General features: G+C 41.4%; 1 protein-coding gene across 4 annotated transcripts in view; it reads left to right on the forward strand.

Moving 5' to 3' along the window:
• Positions 1 to 21,919, forward strand: part of SNX25 (sorting nexin 25) — a 121,938-nt gene that overhangs the window by 81,441 nt on the left and 18,578 nt on the right. For 2 of the 4 annotated variants that reach the window (XM_060085814.1, XM_060085813.1), the window contains exons 7-11: positions 6,813 to 6,994; positions 10,795 to 10,926; positions 13,178 to 13,450; positions 16,628 to 16,792; positions 19,658 to 19,789. In XM_060085814.1, coding sequence (XP_059941797.1) covers positions 6,813 to 6,994; positions 10,795 to 10,926; positions 13,178 to 13,450; positions 16,628 to 16,792; positions 19,658 to 19,789 — 884 coding nt within the window. The remainder of the gene's footprint in view (positions 1 to 6,812; positions 6,995 to 10,794; positions 10,927 to 13,177; positions 13,451 to 16,627; positions 16,793 to 19,657; positions 19,790 to 21,919) is intronic. The other 2 variants (XM_060085816.1, XM_060085815.1) reach the window with 1 other exon arrangement.

The raw sequence follows: 21,919 nt of genomic DNA on the forward strand, positions 1-21,919 counted from the left end.
AAAAATACAGCGGTGCCATTTGAATCCACTTATACTTGTGCTACTTCTGGAGCCCTTGGTTTGCACTGTAGGTTACTTTACCCTCCTTTGCCACATTGGAAATAGTATCTAACAGTTGTCCCCTGGTGTTTTTGTTTTACTGCACGTCGCTTTACTCACTCAAGGAAGAACTATTTCATGGGCAGAAGGCTTACAGCAAAAAGCAGTTCTGTGATGTTGTTCATAGGTCCACTGAAATATCCTCATAGGGTTCGCCTAAGGTCTAATCCAAATGTCTTTTCCCGCAAATGACCCCCTTTCCTTTTGCTCTGACCTCAGTAGAATCTAGACTCTCTAGGAAGGAAAACAGCAGACATTTATAATTAATTGTTTTAGAAGATTATATCACTCGTGTGTTCTTCTCGGCACCCACGTGAAGAGCCACTGCCACCCAGTGTGTCACCTGCCACTGTTTGTGGTCTCGGCCTTCTTTTTTTTTTTTTTTTTTTTTTTTTTTGCGGTATGCGGGCCTCTCACTGTTGTGGCCTCTCCCGTTGCGGAGCACAGGCTCCGGATGCGCAGGCCCAGCGGCCATGGCTCACGGGCCCAGCCGCTCCGCGGCATATGGGATCCTCCCAGACCGGGGCACGAACCCGTATCCCCTGCATCGGCAGGCGGACTCTCAACCACTGCGCCACCAGGGAGGCCCTTGGCCTTCTTTTTTAATCTGGATTAAACATTGTGTGGTTAACCGGTTTTTAACAGTGTGCAGCATTACCTAGGTCTCTGCAGAGGGACAGCTGCAGGAGTCTCGCTTGAGCTGGGCAGTGCATCTTCCACCCTCTTGATTGCACTTCTCTTGGCGTGAAGATTTCTTGGATGGACGGGTTCTCAGGTCACAAAGAAGTGTATTCATCTGCATCGCTGGATTTACTGGGATTTTTGCATGGCAGTCGCGTGCGCTGCAGGAGCGCCCTGTTAGTCATTTAGCCCTGAACATGGCATTGGGTTTCTGAGGCAAAAATAAACAGAATTGTCTAAGCAACAAGTTGCCGTAGCGTTTGTTAGCAACAAGCTTTGTCATCAGACAATGGCTTTGTCTTGCCCTTAACAAACAGAATGCATTCACATGAGCAGGGGACATTCAGGCAGGACTCCAGAATGTTTTCTCAGCTCTGCAGCTGGGTTTTAGGAGAAGGTTTATTCTCTTTCTTCCTTCCCTTTGGAATTTACCTCAGTTTTTGTCCTTTTAGAAAGACTTTTAAGCCTCCTCAGGAGAAGAATTTGGTTGTTGTTAAATGTGTGTCAGTTTCTTTCTCTATATCTTCCTTTTTATTAGTCTGTTTTAACTCCAAATTAAAATTGCAGTCTAGGTTTATTCTATAAAAGGCAACTTTTTTTTTTTTTTTTTGCGGTACGCGGGCCTCTCACTGCTGTGGCCTCTCCCGTTGCGGAGCACAGGCTCCGGACGCACAGGCTCAGTGGCCATGGCTCACAGGCCCAGAAAAGGCAACTTTTTGTCCCCCAGTTTTAAAGTAGCTTAAATGTTATGTACAAAATTTAGAATTTAAGGATATATGTTTAGAATGTTTAAAGTAAATGTAACCAATGCAAAATAGTTTAAGGATATATGCTTTAAATCTATTTAAAATAACTGTAATCAGTGCAGAATAGCGGAATATAACTGTAGGAGTTTAAGCTCCTTAGAATCTAAGTATAATGGAAATAACATGAGCTTTGGAGGTAGAAAAATAAATGAAAACTTTTCTGAAAAATTCACTATTCCCAGCATGTATTTCTTTAGGTATACACATGAATAGTTTTAGTTTGCAATAGGCTAATTTGGGGACACACTACATTTACTTTTGTCTTCCCACTAAGGGGGCTCTGAAATATGCTTTTTTCCTCTCGAGATGAGTGCTGAGTTAAGTTCTTTGGTCAGGGCCTCTCTGTCAGCCAAGAATAGGATATGCTGAGAAACCATCATTGAAGTCAAATGAAAATGTCTCCTCAGCACATGTATGAAAAACACCCTGTAATACCTGACAGACCCTCTTGAGCGAGGCTGACTGCTGACTTGAAGTCTGCTTATGACCGTTGGTGATAAATATCAGAAAAAGCTGCTCTGAAAGACAGTGTTCTGTGGTCCTTGCCTGAGTTTTTCCAGTTGATTGTTCAGCCTGCCCAGGTGCTATTATAAGCATCTGCACGATTGACTGTGACATGAGGGCGGTGACGACCACCCTAGGGAATTGGAGGTCTCCCTAGGTGTGTAAAACTTCACTTAGACTCCGTGTCCAGGGGCACCAAGAAACACAACACCAGTTGTTGTCTAAGTTTGTTGTCGCCAGTTCCAGTCTAAGTCAGGTGTGTTCTGACCTGCCCAGGAAGGTTTATACACATCCAGAGGTCGCCTCGGCCCTGGACACCACCTGAAACAACCCCGCCGTGTTCCTGAAGTGAGCTTGCTCTTCCGCTTTCCACAGTGGCTTTCACACTTTGCCCACTTTCCTCAGGCCTCTATCCCCTCCCCCTTTTTACACACCTCCCTCTGAGCAGATAACCTCCCTCCCCACTTCCAGAAACCAGAACCTAGAAAGGGAACTGCTCCAGCTCCCCATTTGCTTGTGTCTGCATCCATCGCTGTGCCTTGCGTGTTACCACAGTGGAGGAGGTGGCCTTTCCCAAAGCCAGCCTCCTCAGGTGTCTACTGGGTACCACTCTCCATCTGTCACCGTTTTTTCTTTTAACTGGTTCCTGCTCATCAGCATTAAAACCAGCTCATTTCTTGCCCATTAAAAAAAAAAAAAAAGCCTTCCCTCAACCCAGCCCTTCCCTGCCTTCAAGTGTGTATACAAAGCCAGTCTGTTGTCCACAAGGAAATACTCAGCACTTACCGTTTTTAAAAATTAATTTCGTGAGTCTTTTGCTTTATATAAGTTATATAATGTCAGCTTAAGGAAACAAACCATTGTATATGTTTTTGAGGTGATTTTCTTCTTTTTAAAATAAATTTATTTGTTTTTGGCTGTGTTGGGTCTTTGCTGCTGTGCGCAGGCTTTCTCTAGTTGTGGCGAGCGGGGGCTACTCTTCGTTGCGGTGTGCGGGCTTCTCACTGCAGTGGCTTCTCTTGCTGTGGAGCACGGGCCCTAGGCACGTGGGCTTCAGTAGTTGTGGCACACAAGCTTCAGTAGTTGTGGCTCGCGGGCTCTAGGGCGCAGGCTCAGTAGTTGTGGCGCACGGGCTTAGTTGCTCTGCGGCATGTGGGATCTTCTCGGACCAGGGCTCGAACCCGTGTCCCCTGCTTTGGCAGGTGGATTCTTAACCACAGTGCTACCAGGGAAGCCCATTGTAAATGTTTTTAAATTAATTTTTTTTTTTTTTGTGGTACGCGGGCCTCTCACTGTTGTGGCCTCTCCCGTTGCGGAGCACAGGCTCCGGACGCGCAGGCTCAGCGGCCATGGCTCACAGGCCCAGCCGCTGCGCGGCACGTGGGATCCTCCCGGACCGGGACACGAACCTGCGTCCCCTGCATCGGCAGGTGGACTCTCAACCACTGCGCCACCAGGGAAGCCCCTTTAAATTAAATTTTTAAAAAGTCTCACTAAGACCACGTAGCTCGTGGTGGTAGAGCCCGAATTGTAGTCTGATTCCAGACTCTACTGACAACTGTCTACTGCATTTGATGTGGAGGTCCACTAGTGATCTTGGCCACAGCAGATTTGATGGAGGGGAGGGCTAGACACCATAACAGAGTAAGTTGAAGAATGGGAGGTGGGGAGACTCACCCTGGTTCTCTCCTTCACAGCCAGAGTTCTAGAAAGAGCACAATACCTGATCAACAGCAAGCACTCAGCAAAATGTTAGCTGTGTTGTGTTGACCTCTCGGTAACATTTGACACAGATCGTACATCCACTCAACACATTTTTTGAGTCCCTCATGTGTTGACAGGCACTCTCGTAGGTGCTGATGGTACGTACAGCAGCGTGTGAACAGACAAAACGCTACCTGTATGAGGACATACAGGATAACTAAATCGAATATGCAGTTTGGCAGTTGTGCTGTAGAGCAGGGGTCCCCCAACCCCCTGTCAGGAGCCGGGCTACCCAGCAAGAGGTGAGCGGCGAGCCAGCGGGGAAGCTTCATCAGCTGCCCCCCATTGCTCGCATCACCGCCTGAACCATCACCCGCTTACTCCCTGTGTGCGGAAGAGCTGTCTTCCACGAAACCCGCCCCTGGAGCCAAAAAGGTTGGGGACTGCTGCGCTAGAGAAGGAAAGACGGGAGAAGACTGGTGTTTAGGGTGGAGGTTGCAGGTAGAAGGAGAGTGGCTGGGGAGGTCTTCCCTGAACCCTGAACTAGGGACCTGAAGGGGGCGGGGAACTGAGCCAGGCAGATTCCTGGGGGATGAAGGGGCCAGGCTGAGAGGATGGATAGTAAAGCCCCGAGCAGGGAGCTACCCAGTGTGTCCAAGAAGCTGGTCACCGTAGACCACGTAGTGTGTGACTCCATTCATACGAAGTGTCCAGGATGGGCAGTCCAGGGACAGCCCTATAACGTAGTGATTCACTATTTTTATAGATTATACCCCATATAAAGTTGTTATAAAATATTGGCTATATTTCTTGTGCTGTATGTTATATCCTTATAACTTACTTATTTTATACCTGGTAGTTTGTACCTCTTAATCCCCTTCACCTATTTTGGCCCTCCCCATACTCCTCTTCCCTCTGGTAGCCACTGGTTTATTATCTGTATCTGTGAGTCTGTTTCTGTTTTGTTACATTCATTCGTTTGTTTTAGTTTTTTTAGATTCCACATATAAGTGAAAACATATAGTATCTGTCTTTTTCTGTCTGACTTATTTCACTAAATATAATAGCCCCCAGGTCCATCCACGTTGCAAATGGCAAAATTTCATTCTTTTTATGGCTGAGTAATATTCCATTATATATATTGGGTGGGTCAAAAAGTGCCTTTGGTTTTTTAAGTAAAAATAAAAGACACATTTTTCATTTTCACCAAGAACTTTACTGAACAATGTATTCACCCTTTTGTTCCACTACCTTCTGCCATTTTTCAGGCAACTTCATAATTCCACCTTCCCAAAACTTATCTTTTTGAGCAAAGAACTGTTCCAGGTGCCTTTTACAGTCTTCCAGGGAATTGAAATTGTTTACATTAAGAGAAGTTTGTAAAGACTGAAATAAATGGAAATCTGAAGGTGCAATGTCTGCTGAATACGGCGGATGAATCACAACTTCCCAGCCGAACTGTAACAGTTTTTGCCTGGTCATCAAAGAAACATGCAGTCTTGCGTTATCCTGATGGAAGATTATGTGTTTTCTCTTGACTAATTCTGGACGCTTTTTGTCGAGTGCTACTTTCAGTTGGTCTAGTCAGGGGTAGTGCTTGTTGGAATTAATTGTTTGGTTTTCCGGAAGGAGCTCATGATAGAGGAACTCCCCTCCAATCCCAGCATATACACAGCATCATCTTCTCTGGATGAAGACCAGCCTTTAGTGTGGTTGGTGATGGTTCATTTCGCTTGCCCCACGATCTCTTCCGTTCCACATTATTGTACAGTATCCACTTTTCATTGCCCGTGACAATTTGTTTTAAAAACGGAACATTTTCATTACGTTTCAGTAGAGAATTGCATGCGGAAATATGATCAAGAAGGTTTTTTTTTGCTTAACTTACATGGAACCCAAGCATCAACGCAATTAACATAAAACCAAGCTGGTGCGAATGATTTTCAATGCTTGGTTTGGATATTTTGAGTATGTTGGCTGTCTCCCACGTGGTATAACATTGATTGTTCTCAATTATTGTTTCAATTTGATTGTATCAACTTCAGCTGGTCTACCCGCCCATGGAGCATCGTCCAGTGAGAAATCTCTAGCACAAAACTTCGCAAACCACTTTTGACACGTTCGATCAGTCACAGCATCTTCTCCATATACTGCACAAATCTTTTTTTGCATTTCAGTTGTGTTTTTACCTTTCTTGAAATGATGAAGAATAATATGCCAAAAATGTTGCTTTTTTCTTCCATTTTCAATATTAAAATGGCTACACAAAAATTCACCAATCTTGATAAGTCTTTTTTTTAATGCACGCTGATGTGACAGATGCCACATACAATCTAACAAAATTGTTTCAAATGAAGTTAAAGACAACTGAGTGCTACTGGAGCCATCTTACGGAAACAAACAAACAAACCTTTTGGCCCACGCAATAGATATGTGTGTCACATCTTCTTTATCTGTTCATCTGTTGATGGTCACTTAGGTTGCTTCTGTATCTTGGCTATTGTAAGTAGTGCTGCTATGAATATTGGGGTGCATATATCTTTTTGAATTAGTGTTTTCATTTTCTTTGGATACATACTCAGGAGTGGAATTGCTGGATCATATGGTTGTTCTATTTTTAATTTTTTGTTTTGTTTTGTTTTCTTTTGTTTTTTTTGCGGTACCCGGGCCTCTCACTGTTGTGGCCTCTCCCATTGCGGAACACAGGCTCCGGACGCGCAGGCTCAGCGGCTGTGGCTCACGGGCCCAGCCGCTCCGCGGCACGTGGGATCTTCCCGGACCGGGGCACGAACCCGTGTCCCCTGCATCAGCAGGCGGACTCTCTACCACTGCGCCACCAGGGAAGCCCTATTTTTAATTTTTTGAGGAACCTTCATATTGTTTCCATAGTGGCTGTCCCTTAGTACCCACTGCTGCTCAGAATGTACCACAGCAGACATTAATTTGGCCCACAGTTGCTGTGCTCCCTCTTTTGTACCTTGTCCTCTGAATGTATACTGTCCATCTATCTCATTCAAGGGAAAGAAACTGCTGCCATGAAGGCTGATCTCCTGAGGGCCAGGAACATGAAAAGGTACATTAACCAACTGACTGTGGCAAAGAAGCAGTGTGAGAAGAGGATCAGAATCCTGGGAGGCCCTGCCTACAACCAGCAAGAGGATGGGCCCTTAGATGAGGGGGAAGGGCCTCAAAGCCAGAAGGTAGAACTTTGTAGTTTTGCCGTTTCGTATTTGTTATGAACACGGGTTTAATCACATAGACAATCTTTTCACTTCTTGGTATTTAACCTAAGACATATATTCCAGAACATAGACTCACATGTTTACTTTTATGAGTCCAGTAGCTGTATTTTTTGGTGTGGGGTGCGTGTGTGCACACATGCCTGTGTGTGTTTTACTGTCCCCCTTTTGCCCTCCCACAATCCCAGAGGAGCATATTTATATTTTCAAGGGCTTAGTCAGGTTACTCACTACGAGTTGGATAGAAATTACCACCAGTGAAGTAGAAGGTCTTATTATAGGTTATTTTACTTAGCTCTCTACACAGTGCTGTGAATATGTACTCCATATCCCCATTTTACAGGGGAAGAAACAGTTGGTTTAAGTAAATTACCTAATAAGGCCACGTGGATAGGAAGAGGCAGAACTAGATAAAAACCCGGATCTGGTTGATTCTCAAATCTGAGTGTAGCCCAGGACGCTGCACTTGAATGTGATAAGGTTCCCTGACTTTGTTTCTCCCAGAGTTCTTGTAGGGCTCTCAGTCCGTCTTTCCTTCTTGACTTCCATACTGTTTTTAGTTTGCTAAATTTTTTGGCCTGAATACAAATCAGGTAATTTCTTAAAGAGAGTAAGTATTTTATTATAGTTAAGAAGGTGTGCTACAGAATCAGAAAGCCTGGCTTTTAATCCCAGGTCTGCTGGGGATTGACTCTGGGCAAGTTAGTTAGCCTCTCTGTACTCTATTTGTAAAGTAGGGTTAACTGTACATACCCTGCAGGGCATGATAATCATTAAATTAAATAATGCACATAAAATAGTAAGTATGGTACTTGGTGTATAATGAGCACTTAATAAACACTTGTTATTACTGGCAGTAATTATTCGGGGGTATGTTTAGTGATGTTATAAATGTAAGAGGAATCCAATTGTGATCTCTCCTTTTAGGATAAAACATCAGTCCCAAGATCCTAATTCTCCACGTTCTCATTGTACGCTGTAGATGGTCTCCTGAGTGTATCGTAGATATTCGGCAGCTAGAGAATCTTGGGCCTGGGTCCCTCTTGGGAACATGTTGGGTGTTTTAAGAGCACACTTACTTACTCTTCTAGGCCTTGTGGTCCTTTTGAGTGCTCAGGGGATATATTTCCTAGAGAAAAATTAACCTGCTGGTCACAAAACATAACACAAAGTTAATAGAGTACGCATCATGAAACCAGATCCAATGGGTTTGGGAGATAGTGAAAAAGCAGTAAATAAAAATCCCTGAGGGGAATAAAGAACAATCTGCCTTCATAGGCCGCCTTCCAGCCTGAAATACTTCATGGTCTTCGGCATATGAGACATCCACCAGGACAATTTTTTGTCTTCTGCCCAGAGATTATTGATTGTGGCATCAGCCCTCCCAGAATTACCAGAAGTCTTAGGACAGAAGGAAACGTGCTGATCCAACAGGAGGAAATTAATGCAAGAGCACAGTGTTTGCTATATGGAAGCCCTTAGTAAATGTTCATTGGTATTACATTGTATATATATATATATATATATATATATATTTTTTTTTTTAATCATATATTTAGCAGTCGTGTCAACTTGGACCTACCCAGTCTTTTTTTGCCACTTCCACGCAACAGTCTCAGGATTACTGGGATTAGTTCATCTCAAATTAACACAATGAGATTGAGTTCGTCTCACGTTAACACATTTGACCCAAAAGTGTGCAGTCTCCTTATCCTGGTCACCCAGACCCACACCGTTAGTGTAGGTGTGAATCAGTGAAAGGCTTATGCAGGCTTCAAGAGAAAACAGAAAACAAATGGAGTAGAGAACTTGGTTAATTCACCAGCTAAGATATGAGATACATCAGATGTTTAGTTAGACTTGAGATATATTTGCTGTCATTTATTTGTATATATATTTGCACTTTTAGAACTAAACATAAGAGTGTTCATAAGACACAATAAAAGAATCTAAAAGTGGCTAATATTTTAGAAGATGTTTTGGACTTGATTTTGCAAATATGTGGATTTGTATCTAACTTGAAATTCATTTCAATCCATGAAATTATACTGGGAAGACTTGCTTAGAGTTGTTGAGAGTCTTTCCTGCTCAGGTCCTCCCCATGTTAAAAATGGATTGCTGTCTGAGTGATCGGTCATTCCTAGCCAGAGTCGACATGGGAGCCTTCAGACTTCTTTGGAGCCTGTACAGTTAGGATTTGTACCTAAAAATGCTTCACTGGTAGGTTTACATAAAGTGAGGATACATGCTACGGTCTCCCAAAGTTAGTAAACTAAATCCTAAATATTAATGGTCTGTAGCAAGGGATCACTTGTGATTACTTAGTTATCAAAAGTTGTTAGAGGGCCTCCCTGGTGGCGCAGTGGTTGAGAGTCCGCCTGCCGATGCAGGGGACACGAGTTCGTGCCCCGATCCCGGAGGATCCCACATGCCGCGGAGCGGCTGGGCCCGCGAGCCATGGCCGCGGGGCCTGTGTGTCCGGAGCCTGTGCTCCGCAACGGGAGAGGCCACAGCAGTGAGAGGCCCGCGTACAGCAAAAAAAAAAAAAAAGTTGTTAGAAAAATGCCTGCCCCTTTCTGCCCACAAAACAGATTGAGGACTTGCTGTCAGTGGCAGAAAGAGTTGAACATGCATTGATCATATGCACTTGATTTTAGAAAGATCTTAACTGGTAACATTTCTGAAATTTTTCCAATCGCCACAATATTAATTTTAAAAATCTTAAATGTAAGTTTTCTTTTCATTGCAGTATACATAGACATCATTTTTATTACTAATTAATAACTAAGGATATAGGAGTTAAATTCCTTCTAAATTAATTTGAGGCATTTCTCCTAGCTGAGTCATGAATTATGATCTCATCTGCTTTCTCATATTATAGCAGTCCATACTCAAGATTGATCTCACTGTGTCTTCAGATAGTGGTTTTTCTTTTCTGTAAGCATTCAAAATAGTAAACAAAGGAGTAATTTTGATACATCTCTACAGTAGTTTTATGGGCCAATTAAAATGATGCATACAAAAGATTTTTTTAATGAATGTGATATTATAAACAAAAAGACAAGGTATGAAATCATTTGTAGATTTCCTCAGCTATATGAAAATAGGATGGAAAGCAAAAATGCCAAATTATTAGGCTCCAGCTTCCTGGTCTTTTATATATTTCTCTTCACTTTTTCTATTATTGGCATGATTGCTTTTAGCAATACATCCCATAAGGCAGGGATTTTTGTCTGTTTCATTTCCTAGAAATGTGCCTGATACAGAGTAGATGCCAAATCTTTTGCTGAATGAGTGAATGATTAATAGAAAATTGGTATTTATTGAATATGTACGTTTTGAATATTCAGTAAACTTTTTTTTTTTTTTTTTTGCGGTATGCGGGCCTCTCACTGTTGTGGCCTCCCCCGTTGCGGAGCACAGGCTCCGGACGCGCAGGCTCCGGACGTGCAGGCTCAGCGGCCATGGCTCACGGGCCCAGCCGCCCCGCGGCATATGGGATCCTCCCAGACCGGGGCACGAACCCGTATCCCCTGCATCGGCAGGCGGACTCTCAACCACTTGCGCCACCAGGGAGGCCCCTCAGTAAACTTTTTAAATTTAAAATTTAGGAAAGTGATAGAGGTACTGTATTACATTGACTATGAACTTAGAAAATGAGACATTTTTTCCTGAATGTAGAAATTAATCCATTGGAAGTTAAAGCAAACTGATATTTAAAATTTGATTTTTAAAAACTTTCTCTTAAACTCCCTTCATAGATTCTTCAATTCGAAGATATCTTAGCCAGTACTTCCTACCGAGAGCACTTTCGAACGTACATGGAAAGGACGGACAAGAGAGCTCTGATTAGCTTTTGGGAGTCTGTGGAATATTTAAAGAATGCTAACAAGGTAGGATATATAAGCCCAAAGGAATATTAATCACTAGCTGATGAAAACTTGTATGTTAGGCAGTATGTCTGTGTTTCTCAATCAAGCTGTAAGATAAGATACGTTAAAAGATTACTTTAAACCAAATATATTATCGGCATTATGTTCTAGCCCATAATGGTAAATAGAGTTAGATTTCATTTTTACAAAAAGTGCTTTTGAATGTGTAGTCAAGGAAAAAAGATTTACAAATATCCCCAATTACTGAATTTAGTTTCAGGTAGTTATTTTTTAACCCATTATAAAAAAGGTGTATACTTACTACCCACATGGCTGTTACAATAAATTTGGTCTTATCACATACACTTCAATCTCATAACCTTATTATTTTTAATATCATAATGTGCACATTTTACACAACTGTCCTCCTTTTATTTAATTTAAAATATGATTGTGTTAAGGAAGACAAAAAATAATTTTTGGTTACAGATGCCTATTACAGCACAAAGCCCAACAATAAGCATTGTGTTTTGCACTTGGCAAGTTCTCAATATATATTTAAGAATTAAATTGAAGAATGTGAAATATATATGTGTGTATATATATATGTCTAAAAACATATATAACAATATGTACAACATATATAATACGTGCATTTTGAGAGGCTTATTTATTTTTAACATTTTTATTGGAGTGTAATTGCTTTACAACGGTGTGTTAGTTTCTGCTTTAAAACAAAGTGAATTAGGTATATATGTACATATATCCCCATATCTCCTCCCTCTTGCGTCTCCCTCCCACCTTCCCTATCCCACCCCTCTAGGTGGACACAAAGCACTGAGCTGAGCTCCCTGTGCTATGTGGCTGCTTCCCACTAGCTAGCTATTTTACATTTGGTAGTGTATATATGTCCATTGCCACTCTTGAGAGGCTTATTAAAGTAAGCATAAACAGCACTATGTACATTAAATTACTCATTTGCACTTCATATGAATGTTGCTAGGGCTGAATACCAACTTAAAATACATTATAAATTACAAACTACTTTGGTTAAGGAATAAATCCAGTCTCATAGTATTTTTAAATCTTCTTAGGAATGTCTTTCATTGTTAATTTATAAGCCACAAATTACCTCATTTTACTCAATATTATATTTGCCAACTTTATTACATATTTTATTTACCAGACTTGACTACAGACTTGACTTTTGGCTGCTCTCAGAGGAATATTGAAAAGAGCAATCTAAAAAATTTTCCTAAACTACAGAAAACAAGTTGAAAAATGTCAATGCAATAAGAGGATATACCTTCCTCAAATAGCTATATTTTGACCTAGCAACACTGATTTGGATGTAAAACTTCCGGATTGCTTGTTATATTCATAATATTCGTTAAGTCGTTTGTCTTCATTTTTTGCTACCGTCGAAGACTTCATAACGTTTCTAGAGTTAATAAGTTGTCTGTAGCGGAAATGTAAAAGTTATGTTAGTGAGATGTTTGCACTTCTGAATTAGGATTAGTACACTTAGGCAGAGACCTTGTTTAAGACCAAGCTGTGTAATACAAGCTTGATTACAATGTAGTAAGTCATCATTCTGAAGAATATTTCTCTTGCTGTCTTTAATTATACAATTATTATTATTATTATTATTTTTTGTGGTACATGGGCCTCTCACTGTTGTGGCCTCTCCCGTTGCGGAGCACAGGCTCCGGACGCGCAGGCTCAGTGGCCATGGCTCACAGGCCCAGCCGCTCTGCGGCATGTGGGATCTTCCCGGACCGGGGCACGAACCCGTGTCCCCTGCATCAGCAGGCAGACTCTCAACCACTGCGCCACCAGGGAAGCCCTAATTATACAATTATTATATTTGCTTTCTTCTGGAGTGAGAAGTTGGCATTTCTCATTATTTTTACTAGATGAAAAAGTCATACTGAATTTAGCTGATCAATTGTATTCCTGTGGAACTGAGATTTATGAGAAGGAATCCACTGCAAGAAGAGAACTGTTCGCATTCTTATTTTTTTCCTTCCAGCATTAAAAAGAAATTACATTTGTTAACTGTTCAACGTCAAGTGTTCCTTTTAAGGAACCAGTTGTTTTTTCAGGGTCTGACACTCACCCCTTGGGCCTGAATGTGCCCACAAAAGCCTTTGCACACTCATCCTACATTCTACATGTCTCCCTTCCACCTTTAAAATGCAGATAATTCAGAAGAAAATAGTTTTTCTCAGAGATGGTATTATTTACTTTGTTCATCTTCTTGTCTTTTCAGAACCAAATTCCACAATTAGTTGGTGAAATTTACCAGAATTTCTTCGTGGAGAGCAAAGAAATATCTGTGGAAAAATCACTTTACAAAGAAATCCAGCAGTGTCTTGTAGGAAATAAAGGAATCGAAGTGTTCTGCAAAATCCAGGGAGACGTTTATGAGATGCTGAAGGATAGGTATTACCCTTCATTTATTGTCAGTGACCTGTATGAGAAATTGATGATAAAAGAGGAAGAAAAACATGTCTCCCAGTTGATTTCCAACAAGGATGAAATGGTGAGTCACGTTTAACTTCCTGCTCCCTTTTGAGTGGATAAGCTTTGAATATGATTATGTGGGTGCAGATTGTGTGAGCCAGATTTGGTGTGCACCTTTATCTTTTGGCATACAGCACTTTTTTTTTAACATCTTTATTGGAGTATAATTGCTTTACAATGTTGTGTTAGTTTCTGCTGTATAACAAAGTGAATCAGCTATACATATACATATATCCCCATATCTCCTCCCTCTTGCATCTCCCTCCCACCCCTCTAGGTGGTCACAAAGCACCGAGCTGATCTCCCTGTGCTATGCGGCTGCTTCCCACTAGCTATCCGTTTTACATTTGGTAGTGTATACATGCCCTTGCCATTCTCTTACTTTGTCCCAGCTTACCCTTTCCCCTCCCCGTGTCCTCAAGTCCATTCTCTATGTCTTAGCATACAGCACTTTAAGTGGAACTTTAAGTTGAATTTCCTTGTTGCTTCTCATCCTCACTTCGGTCTTTGTCCTTCTGACCAGCTGGGTACCACCACCTGGTGCTGAGTCAGAGACTGCCCCCTGCTCTGTCTGCCTGAGACACAGCTGGGTTTGACTCCTGAAAAGTGAGGGCAGAAAATCTGTGGGGTGGGACATCTGTGACCAAGTAAGAGAATCATTAGCACAACAGTCCAGCTGGAGAACAGACAAAAAGGATGGGGAAGAAATGAGGAGAGGTAGAGAATGCAGGAAGAGTCTGCAGGAAATATTTTGGAGTTTAAAAAAAATCAGATGAAATTGAGATGTTTTGAAAGAAACCTTGTCCAGCCATACCTGAAGTCTAATTTTCTTATAGTGTCCTGGATCATTTTGGATAGCCCCAGTTGACATCTCCCTTTCACTACTAATGACCTATATGAGTTTGAAGGTTTTGCAGGTACAAAGGAAAAGTGTTTTAGAATCACCTTATATAGAAAGATTGTAATTTATCTTGGATTATTTCTTTCTGTCCAGTTCACTGTATCTCAAGCCCTGAGGAATCAGGTACTTGTTCATGATGGTATTAGAAGCAGATGTCTCCAGGGCCTCCCTGGTGGCGCAAGTGGTTAAGAGTCCGCCTACCGATGCAGGGGATACGGGTTCGTGCCCCGGTCTGGGAGGATCCCATATGCCGCGGAGCGGCTGGGCCCGTGAGCCATGGCCGCTGGGCCTGCGCATCCGGAGCCTGTGCTCCGCAACGGGAGAGGCCACAACAGTGAGAGGCCCACATACCGCAAAAAGAAAAAAAAAAAAAAAAAAGAAGCAGATGTCTCTGAACTGTTGGTAAATTCATTCATTCAGACTTTTGAAAAAATGTTTTGTTACTTGGTTCTTTACATTTTCAGTGTATAAAACCACTGAACTAATTGGTCCAAAACTCGTTACTCATTGCATTTTATTTTTAGGATAGCACAGCTAAAACAAACCGATCTCTCTACTTCAGAAATTAAAATGGTTAATATTCAAATGTTGTGAAAAGTTTGTCCAAATTATAATACCCAACAGATAAATTGAATAAGGAGTTGAACTGACAGTTAATATGAAAGGTAATAAATAGTAAACAAACATGAAGAAATGTGCAGCTTCACCCAACATTCAAAGCAGGTGGTAAATGTATCACTGATCTTTTGAAAGCTCCTACTCTTTGTTCCAGTAGTCCCGCTTCTAGAAATTTATCCTATGAAAAGAACTAAAATGTAGGGGAAAAAAAAGTTTATGCACAGTGGAGTTTATTTTTAGTTTTTGGGAAGGCAAAAAAGCAGAATCAACCCATTGCAATAGGGGGATATGCCTCAGTATATTATCAATTCACAGAATACTATTCAGCCATAGCAGTTATAACTTTGAAGACTACAATACCCTCAAATATACGGCCTTGTATATTATACGAAAAAGGCAGAATACCCTCTTGAATGTATACAAGGAGTAGGATGATGTCATAATATATATACTCGTGGACAAGGATTAGAAAGAATATACAAAAATGCTTGGTGTTCTGTGATTATTAATACTTTATTTTTCTTTGAAAATTTTCTTTTACTGTTTGTTACAATTAATAAAAATAATAAGAAAAATATCTGGAAGAAAGTTAAGGAGTAAATGAACCAGAAGACAGTTCTCAGCAGTTCTTTTCATGCTGTTGCTGCTCATGAATCTAATTACTAATATGCTATTTGGTGGTAATCTGTTCAGGTTTTTCCAAATTCTGTAGTCCTTTATGAATCTTAAGTCACTTTCAATACTAACCATTTTACTTGTAAAATAAGCTACCTGTTGATTAGTAAAAATAAGGACTGAGCAAAGTGTATACTGAAAATACTTTGACTAGTGGGAATTTGGGAATTCTATTTTAATGTATTCATAGGTTCTGAAGATTAAGACATGCACATCTTTTTTAAAAATTTATTTACTTTAATTTATTTATTATTTTTGGCTGTGTTGGGTCTTCGTTGCTGTGTACAGGCTTTCTCCAGTTGCGGCGAGCAGGGGCTACTCTTCATTGCGGTGCGGTGGCTTCTCTTGTTGTGGAGCACAGGCCCTAGAGCATGGGGGCATCAGTAGATGCAGCGCACGGGCTCAGTAGTTGTGGCTCGCGGGCTCTAGAGCACAGGCTCAGTAGCGCACGGGCTTAGTTGCTCCGTGGCATGTGGGATCTTCCCGGACCAGGGCTCGAATCTGTGTCCCTTGCATTGGCAGGCGGATTCTCAACCACTGCGCCACCAGGGAAGCCTGGAAATTTTATTTTAAAGGGACACGCATGAATTTTTCATAATAGTCTTAAGAACCCAAAAGGAAGCCAGGCCTCAGTGTTTTTTGTCAAAGTTTAGGCACAGAACATTTGGGTTGAGTTGGGAAGATAACTCAGTTGCCTTCCTTGTTCTGTGCAGGTTCCCTTGGGTATACCATTTGGGAAATAGTGGTGTGGCCTTTCGCTGGGCTATTAAATGTTTCTTTTTTTTCACTGCAATTCCAAATACCAGTTACTTTGATTCTAAATATTGATCCTTTGCTTTTTCACTTAGCTGAGAAAAAACAGTCTACTTCTAGACTTTCTACCATGGATTCTTAGTGGAATCCAGTGCTTTGGAGCAGTGTAATATACCTATACTATAGTTAATACTTAGGGAATATTCCACCACTATAAGATATGGTGGTTCATGTGATGTTTTCCCCCAGGACCCGGGAGGTGAGGCTGGTGAGGAATCTGTGGATGAAGGCACCAGTCGGATTAATGAACAAACCAGTTTTGCTGTAAACAAACTACGAGAACTAAATGAGAAGCTTGACTATAAGAGACAAGCTCTAAATTCTATTCAGAATGCACCAAAACCTGACAAGAAGGTAACTCTTCTGCTTTCAAGGTTGTCTTTAAAAGTTTCCATTTTTCTAACTTGATAAATAGTAGTTTTCAGTTTATGTTGAGAAGTGTTTCTTTAAAAAGAATTTCAACTCTAAGTTCCATTGGCTTTGTCTGTTTTTTTGTTTTTTGTTTTTGTTTTTGCTTCTAGTATAGAATTAGCAAAGCATTTGTCTTTTATCTGTTACGATTTGGGGTTCTTTCCCATCCTCAGCTGTAACTCTGTGTCTTTTGTCCGACTTGCCTGCAGTGCCTTTGGGGAAGGGGCTGCGCTTCCCCTTGTGCCACAGTTGTTTCTGGAAGTGAGTTAACTCTGCAATGACAATCTTAAAAATTTTTTTTCTTTTGAACACTGCAAGTACAACTTAGAGCACCTCACAGAATTACGCAAGAAATAGATTGTTTCGCTAGAAACCAACAGAATTTGAAAGTTTAAAAAATGTAAACAGCATCTCACTCTCTGGCACTCCTCACACCCAAGGGGTGGTGTGGCTTTTTGCTTTGTGTTCATGCCTCTTTGGTCGAAAAAGGAGGTTTCCCTAATGTAGGAATGGCTGGTACTCTTTGCTTTCCCAAAGTGATCTCCTCTGGTACTTTGTGAATGTGCATTCAGAAGCCTGAGTGATGAGTAAGTGCAGGAGGCTATGCTGGTCACCATGAAGAATCAGTGAAACAGAGTCTAACACCTGCCCTTGGAGAGCAAATATGCTGACTGTGGAACCGAACATTATAGCCCTTACTGATGATAAAATGCAGGATGTGCTTCCTGCAGGCTTTCTGAGGAGGGTCCTTGTGGGCTGCATGTTTAGGAGAGTTGAACATGCAGCCATGAGGCAAAGTTGAGGCAAAGCTGCTGTCCTCAAACTACAGAGTTGCATAACCTTATAGGTTTTCTCATTAAAAGAGATCCAAGGAGACGGTGAGCATAGAATTTTTAAAAATTATTTATTTTTTTAAATTGTAGCCAAGTATACATAATATAAAATTTGCCATGTGTACAATTCACTGGCATTAAGTATATTCACATTGTTACATAACCAGCACCACCATCCATTTCCAGAATTCCTTTTCATCTTGCAAAACTGAAACTCTATACCCAGTAAACAGTAATTCCCCATCCCCTTACCCCCAGTCCCTGGCAACCACCATTCTCCCTTTGCCTCTTATGAATTTAACTACTCTAAGTACCTCCTGTGAGTAGAATCATTCAGTGTTTGTCCTTTTGTGACTGGTTTGTTTCCCTTAGCATAATGTACTCAAGATTCATCCATATGGTAGCATGTGTCAGAATTTCATTCCTTTTTAAGGCTAATATATTCAATTGCATGTATATACAACATTTTGTTTATTCATTTATCCATTGACGGACACTGGTTTGCTTCCACATTTTGGCTATGGTAATAAATGCTGCCTTGAACATGGATGTACAAATATCTCAGGACCCTGCTTTCACTTCTTTGGGGTATTGCTGGGTCATATGGTGGTTCTGTTTTAATTTTTTAGGAATCTCTGTATTGTTTTCCATAGTGACTGCACCATTTTACCTTCTCACCAGCAGTACCTAAGGGTTCCAGCGTCTCGGTATCCTTACCGGCACGTGTTGCTTTCTGTTTTTTGATAGCATTTGTTCTCATGGGTGTGAGGTGGTATCTCATTGTGGTTTTGATTTGCATTTCCCTAATGATTAGTCATGTTGAGCATCTTTTTATGTGCTTTTTGGCTCCTTATCTGTTTTCTCTGGGGAAATGTCTATTCAAGCACGTTGCCCGTTTCTGAATCAGGTTGTTTTTTGTTGTTGAGTTTTAGGAGTTCTCTATGTATTCTGGATATTAGCCCCCTATCAAATAAGTGATTTGCAAATATTTTCTCCCCTTCTGTGAGTTGCCTTTTTCCTGTGTTGATGGTGTTCTTTGCACAAAAGTTTTAAAACCCTACGAAGTCCAGTTGGCCTGTATTTTCTCTTGTTGCCTGTGCCTTTGGTGCTATAGCCAAGAAATCATCGCCAATCCCATGTCATGAAACTCCTCCATGTTCTCTTCTAAGAATTTTAGAGTTTTAGCCTTACGAGTATGTCTTTGATCTATTTTGAGTTAACCTTTGTATATGGTATTATGTAAGGGCCCAACTCCATTGTTTTGCATGTGGTGATGAGCCAGTTTTCTCAACGCCATTTGTGGAAAAGACTGTCCTTTCCCACTTATGGTCTTGGCACCCTTGTCGAAAATCATTGGCTCATATATGCAGAGGTTTATTTCTTGGCTGTCTATTCTGTTCCATTGGTACATGTCTGTCTTTATGCCAGGAGCATACCGTTTTGAGTAGTGTAGCTTTGCAGTAAATTTTGAAATCAGGAAGTGTAAGTCCTTCAACTTCATGGTTCTTCTTCAAGATTGTTTTGGCTATTCAGTTTCCCTTGAGATTCCACATGAATTTTAGGATGGATTTTTCTCTTTGTGCAAAAACATCATGGGGAATTTTGATAGAGATTGTGTTGAAACTGTGGATTGCTTTGGGTAGCATTGAGTCTTAGCAATATTTAGTCTTCCAGTCCATGAACATGGGCTGTCTTTCCATTTATTTATGTCTCCTTTAATTTCTTTCATCAGTGTTTTGTAGTTTTCATCATAGAAGTCTTTCACCTCCTTGCTTAAGTTCATTTCTAAGTATTTTATTATTTTTTATGCTATTGTAAATGGAATTGTTTTCTTAATTTCCTTTTTGAATTATTCATTGCTGGTGTGTAGAAACACAGCTGATTTTTGTGTGTTGATTTTGTATCCTGCTACTTTGCTGAATTGCATAGCATTTTAGATGGTTTCATAACTCCCAGGATGTTTCTCCTGTGGCAGATTGTTTCTAAGTTGAAGGAGGAAATAATTCTAATAGATAAAGAACGCACAGAACTTCAGCTGCACATGGCAAGAACAGATTGGTGGTGTGAGAACCTTGGTATGTGGAAAGCCTCCATCACCAGTGGAGAGGTAGGTTTGTCTGCTTTTCTTCCCAGTTTATTAGGTATTTATTTCCAAAGTTTTAAGTTTGACTTTATCAGACAAGATTTTGTTCCAAATAATTAAGGCTGGGAATAGAAAACTTATATTCATTCTTCTAGACTGCATTGGTCTTGCCTTCCTCACCCTGTATTTTCACTCTGGTTCATGACTGGGAGCTGTTACTGGGTTGCCTGGTGTAGATCTGATCTCCCTCCACTTCAGACAGAAAGTCGTCCTTGTTCATTGGAAGTATAAGCAACTTTCAGATAGGAACAATTAATGTCCTTGAATTACCAATTTACTTTTCCACTGAGGGTTGAAATAAAATGGAAAGCACTGCTTGAAATTTGAAGATGAAACATTTTAAATGTGTTTCTGATGGATCCGTCCTGCTGACTTCAGTGGCTCAAATGTCAATAGCTCTCAGATCTTTAATAATGAATATTTTTCCCTTGAAGTAGAAAATATTTTGCTATTCTCTGAGGGATATGAGATAATAGTTTTCAGAATACATTGTATCCCTTTTCTTTTGTCTGTAAAAATAATTTCATTTAAAGGAAAGATATTTCTATGCATTTACATTGTTAGTGTTGACAACTCCTTCCTTCCCACCTGCCCGACTGTTGAAACCTGGAGATGAAGGTCAGGTCCAGCATACCTAGAGATGATGTTACTACGTGAAGTAAGTCAGACAGAGAAAGACAGATATCATATGATGTCACTCATATGTAGAATCTGATTTTTTAAAATGATATAAATTAACTTATTTACAAGAGAAACAGACTCACAGATTTCTAAAAGAAACTTATGGTTACCAAAGGGGAAACATGGCAGTGGGGCAGGGATAAAATAGGAGTTTGGGATGAACACACACACACACACACACTACTATATGTAAGGTACATAACCAACAAGGACCTACTGTATAGCACAGGGAACTCTACTCAATATTCTGTAATAATCTATATGGTGAAATAATCTGAAAAAGAATGAATATATGCATATATATAACTGACTCACTTTGCTGTACATCTGAAACTAACACAACATTGTAAATCAACTGTACTCCAATAAAATTAATTAAAAAAAAAAAAGAAAGTCCGGTCCACCGTATAGCACACAAATGACAAGATCCTGAGTAAGTCATTGTGACTGTTTGGCCCCATCATTGCCTCAAATGGCTGGTCAAATACTCAGCTCCTGAGATTTGCAAGGGCCCATCTGCCCAACTTATGTGTCCATCCCTGCTTTTCCCGTCAACTCAGTGGCCTGACACTCTTACCAGGGGAAGGGCTTAGAATTCACAATCTTAAATTCCCTTCTAGTTTAGGCAGCAAAACCGCGCATGTTCTCCAGGAGCCAGCCTGAAAGCACACGCGTTACGTGAGAGCTTACCAGGCGCCCTTAGGGTGTCTTTGGTGCTTGTTGAGCCTCCCTTTAAGGTGAGCTCAGGGCCAGATACCTTTCTTGAGGGGAGGTGAGGGCAGTGGAGAGGGAAGGTTGCACAGAGCCTGGAATACCGTGTGGAAACGCTTGGTCACCGCAGATGGAGTTGCCTCTGGGATGGACATCTAGGAAGGGGGGCTCGGGGGATGTGATGTCAAAAGGTAACAGAGGAGGCCCTTGGAGGGCAGAGAACACATATTCTGTCACCTTCTCACCTTTGCCTAGAGCTGCCTCTGACATTTCACAGTTTATTGTAACTATCTTCCAAAGGCAAATACTGAGGGAGGGAGGAGAGGAGGAAGAACCCTCCCGAGGCCCTTTGCCCTGGTGATCAGTTGTCGCTCAGGGGCTTGCCGCGACCTTGGTCCCCGAAAAGATAACGGAAATGGACCCAGAGGGGTCACCTGACTGCCGGGAGTTCACGAAGCAGCCCCATGTGGGAACCTGTGGAGGATGTGTTCACCTCACGCCAGCCTCCCTGGAGCCGTGAGACGGGCTGAGCCGCCGCGCGCTGTGTGCGCGCCTCCACCTCCCGTCCTCACAGAGGGACGGTGATCCTGCCTGGCGGGGCTCAGCCAGCGCTCAGCAAGTTCGCGTCTCCTTCCCTTGCCTTTCTGTTGATTCTTCGTCTCTAATTTCGGTTCATGACACTAACTCAAGCTTAGATTCAAT

Source organism: Mesoplodon densirostris, chromosome 20, assembly GCF_025265405.1.
Source record: "Mesoplodon densirostris isolate mMesDen1 chromosome 20, mMesDen1 primary haplotype, whole genome shotgun sequence".
NCBI classification, from domain to species: Eukaryota; Metazoa; Chordata; class Mammalia; order Artiodactyla; family Ziphiidae; genus Mesoplodon; species Mesoplodon densirostris.